The sequence below is a fragment of the Protomyctophum bolini genome, assembly GCF_963924005.1.
Source record: "Protomyctophum bolini genome assembly, chromosome: 23".
In the NCBI taxonomy this organism is placed as follows: domain Eukaryota; kingdom Metazoa; phylum Chordata; class Actinopteri; order Myctophiformes; family Myctophidae; genus Protomyctophum; species Protomyctophum bolini.
In genome coordinates this window covers 8494270-8506527 of record NC_137884.1, presented here as the reverse complement: position 1 = coordinate 8506527, position 12258 = coordinate 8494270, and the positions used below count along the sequence as shown (strand labels likewise).

At 41.0% G+C, this 12258-nt stretch overlaps 1 protein-coding gene across 3 annotated transcripts; it reads left to right on the top strand.

Moving 5' to 3' along the window:
* The first annotated feature begins 1504 nt into the window (after positions 1-1504).
* Positions 1505-10590, top strand: LOC308310824 (23 kDa integral membrane protein-like). Of its 3 annotated transcripts, none has more exons than XM_080757269.1 (9): positions 1505-1685; positions 4201-4266; positions 4514-4636; positions 5784-5858; positions 7017-7112; positions 7564-7628; positions 7763-7835; positions 8476-8559; positions 9028-10590. In XM_080757269.1, the coding sequence occupies exons 1-9, from the start codon at positions 1626-1628 to the stop codon at positions 9154-9156; spliced, it is 771 nt and encodes a 256-aa protein (XP_080613395.1). In that variant the 5' UTR covers positions 1505-1625; the 3' UTR covers positions 9157-10590. The 3 variants fall into 3 exon arrangements, with proteins under 3 accessions (XP_080613395.1, XP_080613396.1, XP_080613394.1); XM_080757270.1 differs by having other exon boundaries at positions 1505-1730; positions 9065-10590; XM_080757268.1 differs by having other exon boundaries at positions 1505-1730.
* Positions 10591-12258: the final 1668 nt, after the last annotated feature.

The following is a 12258-nucleotide window of genomic DNA, read 5'->3' as shown; positions in this document are numbered from 1 at the left end:
TGAATGAATATAACTCAGAATGTGTTGTAGTAACAGGGACTGTTTACCATCATGGCACCGTTATGTTTCATGGCTCCGGAAAGAGTCTGGAGAACTTTCTAAAGCAAGAGTTGGCAAACGCCTTGAGAGCAGAGCCAGCTGAGGACAGCCCCTTACTAGAGGTCTGCAACCATGCAGGCCAGCCAGGCCCGACGGGGGCCAACGCTATTGACACATTAGGGCCAGGTTTCAGCCCAATACGTAATACAACCAGTTAGGGCTCGATATAGCCTACCGTAGGCCTAATACAATTATGTTTAACAAAATATAAAGCTTATACAGCCTGCTTGGGGGAATCACACTTTGAAAAGGAGCGACTGCAAAAAATATATACAGTGTATATATATCTAGCTTGTAGATTGGCCATTAAAGGACCATTTTCAACCTATCTTCATATACTTGTTCCTCACTAATGCTCATAATGATAATATGATACCATTTTACTCAGGGGAGGGCTCTGGACAGTTCAGAAATGTGACATCATCAATGGGGAATCTGAGGTAATATAAACTGCAGGCTTTCTATTCCTGGAAAGTTATCATGCTATATTTAAAGCCATTGTTCTCGCATTCATTTAAAAACAAGTACCACGTTATCGGGCAATTATTTGAAGCTACTTAAGCCATTTCACAATGGGGCAGCAGCCGCCCAGCAGCAGCCCGAGGCTATCGGGTATCTTGTTTACAAACATCACTGGGTGTGTGCACATTCAGGGGGCAAACCCACTTTGACTGAATCACGCACAGCTGATTAGACTAATCAGCTGTACGTGTAAAGTCAGCAGTGGTTCTCAACGTGGGGTCCGGGGACCCCCAGGGGGTACTCGGGGAGGTTCCGGGGGGGTCCCCAGCTACATTTGTTACCGTTATTTAAAAATTAGCAGATATACAAGCTCAGTAACATACATAAATGCTGTAAAGAGTGCTGCGTTGCGTTCATCCCCCTATACAGTAGCTAGTTGCACAGAAACAATTTGGCGGTCCTTGGCATGGAAACGGGTGTGGGAACCCATGCAGGGTTGTCATTTGCTTTCACTTTTAACATGCATTTAAAACACTCAAAACTGGCCCATGTCATTTCAGGTCAAAGTATTTCTTCCTTTTTAAATGGCAAAAATAGCAGATCTACACGATGTGAGCTTGTAGATTGGCTATTTTTCAACTCTGATTTCACTGGTCAGTTATTTTTTTGGCACCCTCTACTATTTTCTGAAATGATGGAATGGGGCTGTGGGAGAAGTTGGAGGTTGGTTAAATAGTCTGTTAATGACAGCTAAATGGCTGAAGCAGATGGGATGCTCTCTCTCTCTCTCTCTCTCTCTTTCTCTCGCTCTCTCTCTCGCTCTCTCTCTACATTCCTCTCTCACTCTCCCCCCTCTCTCTCTCTTCCAGTCTTCCTAACTTGGTCATGTTCTCTCTCTGCCTAACCAAACACTGAGATCATTTTAAAACAATGTACAGCACCGCATGCATGCGCGCACACACACACACACACACACACACAGCTCCGTACAGATATACTAGTAGCTACCTCTGTCTGTTGTTTTCGTTCAGTTCCAGTAGAAGGTGTTTGGAGAGTTTGGATTCATGGCAAAGTGTCACAGGTTCGTGAGGAGCTTATCTGTGGGCCTCAACATCCTACTGCTGGTAAGAACAACACACTGTGAAATCTATTTCAACATCCTACTGCTGGTAAGAACAACACACTGAAATCTATTTCCATTTTACAATTTGATAAACAATGCAGATGGATAAATTAGCTCGGAACTAATTTGTACAATAAGAGTACATGAGGCCTACATTTAGTCACTTATGCTCATTACATTACAAATTAACTAGTAACAATTACAATATTTACATTATGTACATTAATGGATTGTAACAGCTGGTCAGCTGGTTTCTTGTACCAAATGTAGTCGGCTGGTTTCTTGTGGTCAGCTGGTTTATTGTACCAGATGTAGTCCGCTGGTTTCCTGTACCAAATGTAGTCAGCTGGTTTCTTGTGGTCAGCTGGTTTCTTGTACCAAATGTGGTCTGCTGGTTTCTTGTACCAGATGTGGTCTGCTGGTTTCTTGTACCAGATGTGGTCAGCTGGTTTCTTGTACCAAATGTGGTCCGCTGGTTTCTTGTACCAAATGTGGTCCGCTGGTTTCTTGTACCAGATGTGGTCAGCTGGTTCATTGAACCAGATGTGGTCAGCTGGTTCATTGAACCAGATGTAGTTAGCTGGTTCATTGGACCAGATGTAGTTAGCTGGTTCATTGGACCAGATGTGGTTAGCTACAGTAGTTCATTGGACCAGATGTGGTTAGCTACAGTAGTTCATTGGACCAGATGTGGTTAGCTACAGTAGTTCATTGGACCAGATGTGGTTAGCTACAGTAGTTCATTGGAGCAGATGTGGTTAGCTACAGTAGTTCATTGGAGCAGATGTGGTTAGCTACAGTAGTTCATTGGATCAGATGTGGTTAGCTACAGTAGTTCATTGGACCAGATGTGGTTACCATGTTTCTTTTGCCTGTCACCTTTCCACATGTTTTAACGTGTTATTTAATGCAGTGGTTTTCAACCCTTTTCATATCCAGGTCCATTATTTACTGTAATTGGCATTTGAGCCACGGACCACCATTTGATGAGAGCCTCTCAGATCCCAAATGTAGACTATTTTTTAAATTGTTGGATACGATTCTGCCCACAATTCCGTGCTGTATTGATGTGGTACTGTTAGGAGAGATAATAGGCAGACGTTGATCAAAATAACAGTTCTTCTACATTCTCTAATTGTGGAGACGTCTTGTAACCAAACTAAGTAATGCAGATGTTTAACAATAAATAATTTAACTCTTGAGAGCGTAAAATGAAACCAAATGGACCCTTGGGTACGTTTTGTTTCATTTTACACCCAAATATCTAATAAGGGTCCATTTGGTTACCAACTCTCCATCATTTAGATGGGGACCACCTGGAAATCCCCCAAGGACCACTGGTGGTCCCCGGACCACTGGTTGAGAACCACTGATTTACTGTGTTGCAGTCTAATAGGTTTCATTGGGATATATAGTGTGTGTTGTAGTAGACTAGTATGCAGTGGTGTAATAAAGTAACTAAATAGATATAGTCAAATACTGTCTCTCAGAGGCAAATATTGCACTTTTTACTCTACTAACATTATTTGAAAACTTTAGCTAGTAGCACTTCAGATCTATAGCGACTGTAACAGAGTATTTAAGACTTTTAGTCAAGTACAAAATGAGAGTACTTCTTCCACCACTGGTAGTATGTGTTGTTGTTTTGTGTTGTAGCTACTGTAGTTAGGGTTTCCAACAGTCCCTTGAAATAAGGAATCGTCCCTTATTTGGAAACTAAAAGATGTGTCCCTTATTGAACTGATAAGGGACACACTTTGTTCCTCATTGTGGGGAATCAATCAATGACACAGATCTTACAGGTCCAAACAGCTCATATACATGTACTATAGGCCTAATACAGGTTTTAACTTTCTAACTCTAGACTCAGTAAACAGGGCCTGAGTGAGTTGTCTCTGTACTACTGTACAGTACTGTACTCTGTCTACACAGACGGAGCTTGTGCATCGGGTATATTCAGTACACTGGATGCTAGTACACTGAATGCCTCCTTAACAGGTCTAGTGTCTTAATTCCCTCTGCCAGGAATTCATGTTTTCACTCCTGTGTGTGTGTTGTACTTTGTGTGTCGCAGTTAATCTCACAAACTACTGGTACTGAGCATCAAATGTCCGACATACTGACAGCAGGCCAAGGAAGCAGATTTGAACTAGAAACACATGACACCTTCATAATGTGTTTGCAGTTCCATTATGCTGCTGAGCCAATCCCAAGACTAAAATAGCAAGACAAACTCTGACTCCAACCATCTCCGGTTTGCTTCCTGTATCTGCGTGAAGTGGGCGGATGCCTTTTTAGGAGACAGGAAGCAGGTTGGGGTCTATTAATTCCAATGCAAGAGTGAACGTGAACAGCTTTTGACCTTGAAACATTTTCAATACATTTTCTAACACAAATCTTCTCTTCTGGGGGGGGGGGGTCCCCGGCACAAAACCTTTTCAGACGCGGTTCCACGGCCAAATTCATATACATTTGCGAGTCCGTGGCATGAACCCCTGTTGTACTGTGTATCTCAGGTGTTTGGCGTGCTGATGATTGCAGTGGGATTCTCCTACGATGCAGACGAGCAAACGTCAGCTGAGGTGACTAATGACTATGCCTGTGCGTGTGCATGCGTATCTGTGTGTGTGCGCGTGCATGCATGCATTGGTCATCATTATTTTACATTAATGAATCTCCCTATTTATGTTATCTTCTCTTTCCCACATACCTCCTTTTCCCTCAATCTCTCTTTATTATCTCAAACTGCGTCTTCCTCTCTCTGTCACTCTTCAATCCTCCCATACCCCTCATGCTGTCCCCCCTTCCGTTTCTGTCTCTCCATCCCAGTCAGCCAAGTGGAGCAGAGGTCATGGCATACTGGTTCTAAGAATATTTGGTCCAATCACAGTCATTCTGTCTGTACTGGGAATCTGTGCCTCCGTTAAAGATGTCAAAGCACTGCTGATACTGGTAACACACACACACACACGCACATGCACGCACACACACTCGCACACATGGTGCTAACATAATAATCACGGGCTACAGTCACTGGAACATGGGCGCTACACTTGACGCCCATCAGGACATCCTCACAGAAATCTCCCTCTGCTCTCAAATGCCAAATTAGAACAAAGCATTCCTCTCTTCCAAATGAGAAGAAATCTTGTTCCAAAAATGGAAATATATCACACAAGGTCTGTGCTTGTTTCTATGGCACCTTATGACCCGAAACTAACCCACTATCAGACAGGATACCTTGATATAAACCTGACCTCACAGTGGTGTTTGGTCATACGAGGTGTGTCAGAAAAGTAACAGGAGTCAGGACTGTAGCAGCCACACTCATGACTCAATGCTAATTGTGTGACTGACCACTTATGTCACTGTGTTGCGCAACATCTCACCACTATTCTGCTATAATAATGTTTAAGTGTATAAGTAAATGTACTCAATATGTCCCATAATCCCATTTCACAAGTTTCCAAAAATGTATAAACTCTTAAAGTTTTCAATGAACTGTAGTGGAGTAAAAAAGCGCAATATTTGACTATTGAGATGTACTGTAGTGGAGTAGAAATATATACGGTAGTATTATTGAAAAAAATCACACCCGTGTGAAGAGAGGGGCGCTAATATATTAATGTCTAACTCATGTTGATTAGGTGATGTAATGGTGATGTAAAACAAAACAGTGCAAACACAAACATTCAACGCCATTAACAATTAAGAGACAATATGACATAAATGACACATTATGACGTACATTTTCCCTTCATTGTCAATGCGTTCACAAAACAAACATTGAACTAAAGACAAACATTAAACCTAGCCCTTCAAAAAGTATAAAATCACACCTGTGTGAAGTGAGGGGTGCTCTTATCATCATAGATCATCTCATTCTGGCCAATCACAATTTGCGTCCTCACTTTTCTGCCCTCACTTTTATTTGTATTTGTATTTGTACTTTGCTCAGCCAGTCAAATCATCACTGATGTTGTTTACACAAACCCGGAAAGCTGGGCATAGGAAAAAAGTACCTCAGAATTATACTTAAGTACAGTTTCTTTCCAACAGGTTATGAGTGTGTCTTTAACTGGTGTAAATGTCTCTTCAGTATTCAACTGTGATGTTTGTGGCATTTGTTGCTGTGATGGTCGTGGCATCTCCACTGATTCAAGATCAGGCAAAGGTAACTGTCTGTCTGTCTGTCTGTTTGTCAATGTGTCTTTCTGAAGACTGTCTGTCTGTCTCTATGCAAATGTCTATCTGAAATCGTCTGTCTGTATGTCTTTGTCGGCATGCCTGCCTGCATGCCTGTCTGTCTGTCCGCCTGCCTGCCTGGCTGTCTGCCTGTCTGGCTGTCTACCATTCTGTCTCTCTGCCAGCCTGCCTGTCTGTCGGTTATTCACTCGGATCTAATAGATTGACAAAATTATAATCGACAATAATATAAACAGTTTGAACTGGTCCCCAGACTCCCCACCGGATACGCACAGAAGTTCTTTGTTTTATAAAACTCCCCATTCGAATGCACTCAAATGTATTTTTTGTATAAAACTCCCCATTGGAACCAAGCGGTCTGCTTATGGCCCATAGAGCTGCATCATGTTTGCAATGAAAGTATTTCAGCCCCTATGCATTCTGTCTAATGACCAGTAGGGGGAGACTTCTGCTGCAAAAAGGCTTTGAGTTTATTTCACTAACTAGTTTCAATTCTTCTTCAATTCCTGATGTTCATTTTGTAAATAATGCTCCCATTAAGATGGGGGAAAACCTATTACTATATGTGGAAAACCAATGGGTTTAGATCCATCCATCTTATTTTACAGTCTATGGTTGGAATACACCCAATGCTTATTGCTTAAAAGTAAAGTAAATAAAAGTGAAGGCTGTTTCAATAATATTTTGTTTGACTATACTGTACCTTGTTGCTACTTGCTGGCATCTGCATGGTGAGCAATAATGAATGGGTGTTTAGGCATTTGGCTTCACTCTATAATAATCTTGTATTATTATTGCTTAAATAGAACATGCTTTATTTCTGTCTACACCCAATCTCGTATACAACTTAAGCCGATATACGTCATCGTGCGACACATTGTGAGCTTGTAGATCTGCTATTTTCTGCAAAATGTTCCCTTCAGAATAGGGATGCCAGGGTTCAAGTGGTTAAATCAAGTGCTTTTAATCTATTTGAATAGTTTGTTTGATTGATTAACAATATGCACCCGAATGGTATTGTATTGGACAGTGAGTTTAAATATTTGAACTCTATTGTAGGCTATTTTATTGCAGATGGACAGTGAGCTTATAACTAGGTTTTTAACTGTATTTTATTCTACTGTAGATGGACAGTGAATTGGAGGCCAGGTTTCGCAACATGACCCCTCTCTACGAGGCTGATCCACAGGTCCAGACCGAACTGTACAAACTCCAGGCATCGGTAATCAACCTCTCCTATAGTCTGACCTGAGCTCATCAGTCATCTGCTCAGCAGGCCTGCATGGCTGGTGACCTCATGTTTCTGTGACTAATCAATCCGGGAACCCATTGGCAAAACAAAGGAAAAACAGTGCCCTAGTCTTTGTCTTTGAATTTAGTTGATGTGAGTCAACAGTCTGTCTCGAGAGACTAATTGACTCAACTCAACTAAGATGACTAACGAATACCAGTCAGTGACAGTGTTTCAAAGCTGGGACTGATATACTGATTTATAAAAAAAAGCACAATGTCCTAAAATCATTAACAAAACATATTTTAACACTTATACTGCATGTCTGTCTGCTTGGCAATCTCTGTCTGTCTGTCTGTCTGTCTGTCTGTCTGTCTGTCTGTCTGTCTGTCTGTCTGTCTGTCTGTCTGTCTGTCTGTCTGTCTGTCTGTCTGTCTGTCAGGACCACTGCTGTGGTTTGACGAGTCATGCAGACTGGAAGGACAAAATTCCTGCGTCCTGTCTCTGGTACGTTCTGTCTCTCTCTCTCTCTCTCTCTCTCTCTCTCTCTCTCTCTCTCTCTCTCTCTCTCTCTCTCTCCATCAACACTCATACATATCTAGAGCATAAAGCTTCAATCTAACCTGTCTGTCTGTCTTTAGTGTTAATTCCTCCACAGAAGAACCTTGTGTACATGTGACAGAGCAACAACCAAGCATCTGGGTGTATAAAAAGGTAACACACATGCACGCACAGTCGCGCACGCACACACCTACATAATATGTACAAAATACAAATATATGTATACCGGTGTATATTTATATATTTGTTTTTTATTATATTTTAAATACAAATGTCAAGTTCTTTTGATTTGACTATTTGTATATTTGGAACCTGGGTCCGCAGATCCAGTCCGGGTCTTCTTTCTAATTCAAATGTCTACATGAAGTTAACATTTTATGAAAAATATAAGTAAGTTAAAGATCCGTACAAACAAAGCCGATTCGGCTTTGTTTTAATTGGTTTAGATGTTAACTCATTAAACCGGGAAAGCATCCTTGTCATTTTAGATGTTGGCGTTAGCACTATGAGTTGTGTTATGTATAAAATCTATATATCTGCTATTTTTTAATAGCCAAAGAAATGAAATACTGGTTTAAGTGGGTTTTCACTTCCCGGTTTTAATGGGTTAAAAGAGTTACTTCGAGGGCACATTTGACAGGGCAAACCTTCACTTGTAGTAATATTTGATCAGAAGTATACGTATACTTGGAGTCAAGCCCTGCTGTGTGGTCCTCCGTCCACCACTGCATACCTAGCCTTCACTGTTTGACTTCAAAGTACTGATGATACATTGGTGATTGTCTCTCTGCAGCCCTGTGGGCCCATCCTGAAACGCTATCAGAACGTCCTGATTAAAGTCAACATAGGAGTAATCTCAGCATTTGTTACTGTGATGGTAAGCACGCACACACGCACACACAGTACAAGCAGTGAAACGTTGGGGTGGCATGCTCTGCAGACTCTGCTGCTAACAATAACAATGTTTAATTATAGTAATACTGGATATAAGAACTAAATAGTAGTGATGCACGATAGTATCGATAGCATAGCGATATCGGAATATATTTCATAAGAAATGCAATATCGGTATCGTACTGAATACTGATATCTAAATCATTTCCGATGTTCTTTCACTGATATTGAGCTATATTGACCGATGTTTCACCGATGTTTTACCGATATTAACGCAATTATAACCGTTGTTGTCTTTTGAAAATGAAAACAAAAAAATCAGCAATGAGCTAAATCTAAATATAAGTAATATATCGGATATCGATTTCGCCCAAAATCTCAACACTGTGCATCTCTAATAACAGTACAAGTTTAAGGAAACACGACTCTGTCTTTGTGTGTTGTGTTTCAGTTAACAGCCATGGTTGTTTCATTGGTTTTGGGTCTAGAGAAGTACTGGACAACTCCGCCAGTAGAGGTCACCGTGGACGACAACAACAGAGTCAAATACCAGCCCAAACCATCAATGACCTTTAACTAGCGGTGGGACTCTATTGTTTATCGCAGAGATTTTAATTTATCATGACATTATGCGTCATACACTGGACCCGATTTGGCTCTATGCTTGGAACGTTTTTGTTTTCCATCTACTACAAATCTCTGTAGAAATATAGATATAATAGATATTATGGTAGATCTACAAGCTTTGCTTGTAGATCTACTATTTTTGGTTAATGTTCGCCCCAGAATAGGGATGCTGGGGTGCAAGTGGTTAACGGAAGTGACCTCTAAACCTAAACCAGATACTCTGGAAAATCCTCAGTGATAATGCACACATTCATGACTCTGAAAGTGTACAGCATTGTTTTTGTACACTGTCAGAGTTACACTCAGGGTGTCCTGTAGGCCTTTAAACACCTTAAAAGGGAAATGTCCGTGATGGTGTATTTCATAGTTAAATGGGAGCTGTGTGCGTCTCAGTCAATAACAACCCCCATCCCAGATTACGTCTATGAGCTCTGATGGCAGGCATTGGCAAGTACCACCATGACCCATCTATTTGGTCCAGCACAAGGTAAAAATAAATGCTCAAACAAGGCTGTGCTGTTACTGCATTGCATATTTTTTCGGCTCATAAATGTTTTCATAGACATATTTTAGTGTACTGTTTACTAGTGTTTAGATTATCTTTTTTTTTGTAATTATCACACAGCATGCAGCACCACCCTCATAATGAATTATAATACAAGATGGTTTGACGTGTGCATGTCACATTATTGGATAAAACCGGTTAGTATACCTGCTGATGTAATGTAAGCATGCCGTTTTTGCTTGCCAAGAAGTAATCAAGATTGGACTTTTGATAAAAAAAATATTATTTTTTATTTTTGTTTAGTAAATATTGTTGTCACCATTATGATCTCACAGATATTATGCTCTAAAAGGGACTAACAATAATACTGTAATATACAGTATATTATGTAATAACAGTAATATGCCAGAAATAGTTATTAAATGTGGTTTGATTTACTGGCAAAATGTTTTGAATGTGAAAATGTTAGTTTGGGTTTGGTTCACGCATGGAGGAATTTCAGTTATTACTGAACAAATATAAGACCATATTTGTGTATATAAAAAAGTCATAGTTTGAATTACCGGCTTACCCCTCCTGCAAATGAAATGAAACACACCGGAAACAAACGATTGGACCAATTCCAAAAATGTTTAGCACCCTCCCTTCGTTTGTGGTCCAAAATAAATCTATGCCATGTCCCAGGTTTAACCGAAATTCCACTTTAAACGATTCCATCCCTCAGAATAACACTGCTTCGTTTAACAAAGCATTCAATGCACTGTTGTGTCCACAAGTTGTGTGCGCGTGTGTGTGTGCGTGCGTGTGTGTGTGGTGTAGAATAGATATTTATGAAGCACTTTGTGACTGACTGTTACACTTTAAAGTTATTTTCTAAATAAAATGGGCTTCGAGTTTCAAACTTGGCTAGTAACAATGGATGAGATGTGGTTGCTGTTTGTTGAAAAGTGTGGTTGGTCAATCCTTTAGATCAGTTTCTGTGGAGGAGAGAAAAATGGCGAGTTAGCAGAAGGATGTGGATTAGTTGTCTATGTCTATAGGCCTACACCTTACAGTATCTATGTCTACGTCTAATTTATATACTGGAAAAGTTCATTGCTACATTTGTATATCCTACATATTATTAACCATGAGATGAGATTACATTTATTGTCAATGTACAGTACAAGTACAGTACAGTACAGCGAAAAGTATTTTCACATCTCACCAATAGTGCGAACATGTCAGTAAGGAGGATACATTAATAAGTACAGTAGTAAGTAAGTCATTTAAATAAATAAGGATATGAGCAGGAAGAAAAAACATTGATCCATCCATCCATAGTCAACCGCTTATCTGTAGTCGGGTCGCGGTTGCAACAGCTCCAGAGAGACTTCCCTCTCCAGAGCAACATTAGTAACTTCCTCCTGGGGGATCCCGAGGCGTTCCAAGGCCAGTGAGTCGATGTGATCCCTCCATCTGTGCCACGGTCTGCCCCCGGGGTCTCCTCCCAGTGGGACGTGCCTCAAGGACCTCCCTATAGGGAGACGCTCGAGAGGTCCTAATCAGATGCCCCGAACCACCTAAGCTGGCTCATTTCCAGGCAAATAAGCAGCCACTCTACCCCCGAGTCTCTCTTGTGTGACTGAACTTCTCACCCTATCTCTAAGGGAGATGCCGCAGCCACCCGTCGAAGAAAACTCATTTTGGCTGCTTGTATTCGCAACCTTATTCTTTCGGTCATGACCCTGCTGCTCCGATTCACCGGCTGATCTCTTTCTCCGTCCTCCCCTCACTCGGGAACTAATCTACTAATCAAATGATTCCCGAGCGCGGCACGGCTGAAGCTCACCAGCTCTAAGAGATGGGTCAAATGCGGAGAACAAATTTCACTGCGGTAACGTCACGTGTGTGACAAATCGTACGACTTTGACTTTGAACAAGACCGTCAGTGAGTCACATCAACGCCCTCTCCGTTCATGACGTATCCTTGATGATTACAATGGTTCTGCTTAAAGCTGGTGGGAACGCGGTCCGATTTGTGTGGACAGTTCTGTCAAAGCAAGTTTCCAAGATCTAGAACAGAAATGGTTCTAGAACAGAAGTGCTTTTGGTGGAAAAGGGCCCTGTGTGTTCTCGTTCCTTTGCGCCCGGATACACTCCAGGGTTTCCAGAATTCTACACACCACAGGAATTGTGTTTGGCGTCAGAGTACCTTAAGGTTTTATTGAAAACACAACTCATAAAGACAGAAAACAGAACAGAACCTCATCCACCTCATTCTATTCAATTCTCTCCAACTGCGGGAAGCCGGCCCCCTAATTTGACCCGACCTAACACAGTAAGGCTATGTTTGGACTGGCAGCCCACATTTTGAGTTTTCAGAATGCATTCAGTCAAAGTCTGAACAGCAGGTTTTTTTTCTATCAACTATCAACCTGATTAAAAAACAGCTTTCAAATCAAAGTGATAATTATTAAATGGTGGGAGAATTTTAAAAAAAGTAAAAAAAAGAAGAAGTAATGCTTGCCTTAAAACATCACTTTGCTTAATATGTAAATTTCTTAAGGT

What these genes read in the sequence shown, in the direction of transcription:
- LOC308310824 (XM_080757268.1), top strand. Translation starts at nt 1,626, where the DNA reads ATGGCAAAGTGTCACAGGTTCGTGAGGAGCTTATCTGTGGGCCTCAAC. An exon ending in TGTACAAACTCCAGGCATCG is followed by an intron (nt 7,113 to 7,563) that starts GTAATCAACCTC and finishes TCTGTCTGTCAG; the next exon opens with GACCACTGCTGTGGTTTGAC. An exon ending in ATTCCTGCGTCCTGTCTCTG is followed by an intron (nt 7,629 to 7,762) that starts GTACGTTCTGTC and finishes GTCTGTCTTTAG; the next exon opens with TGTTAATTCCTCCACAGAAG.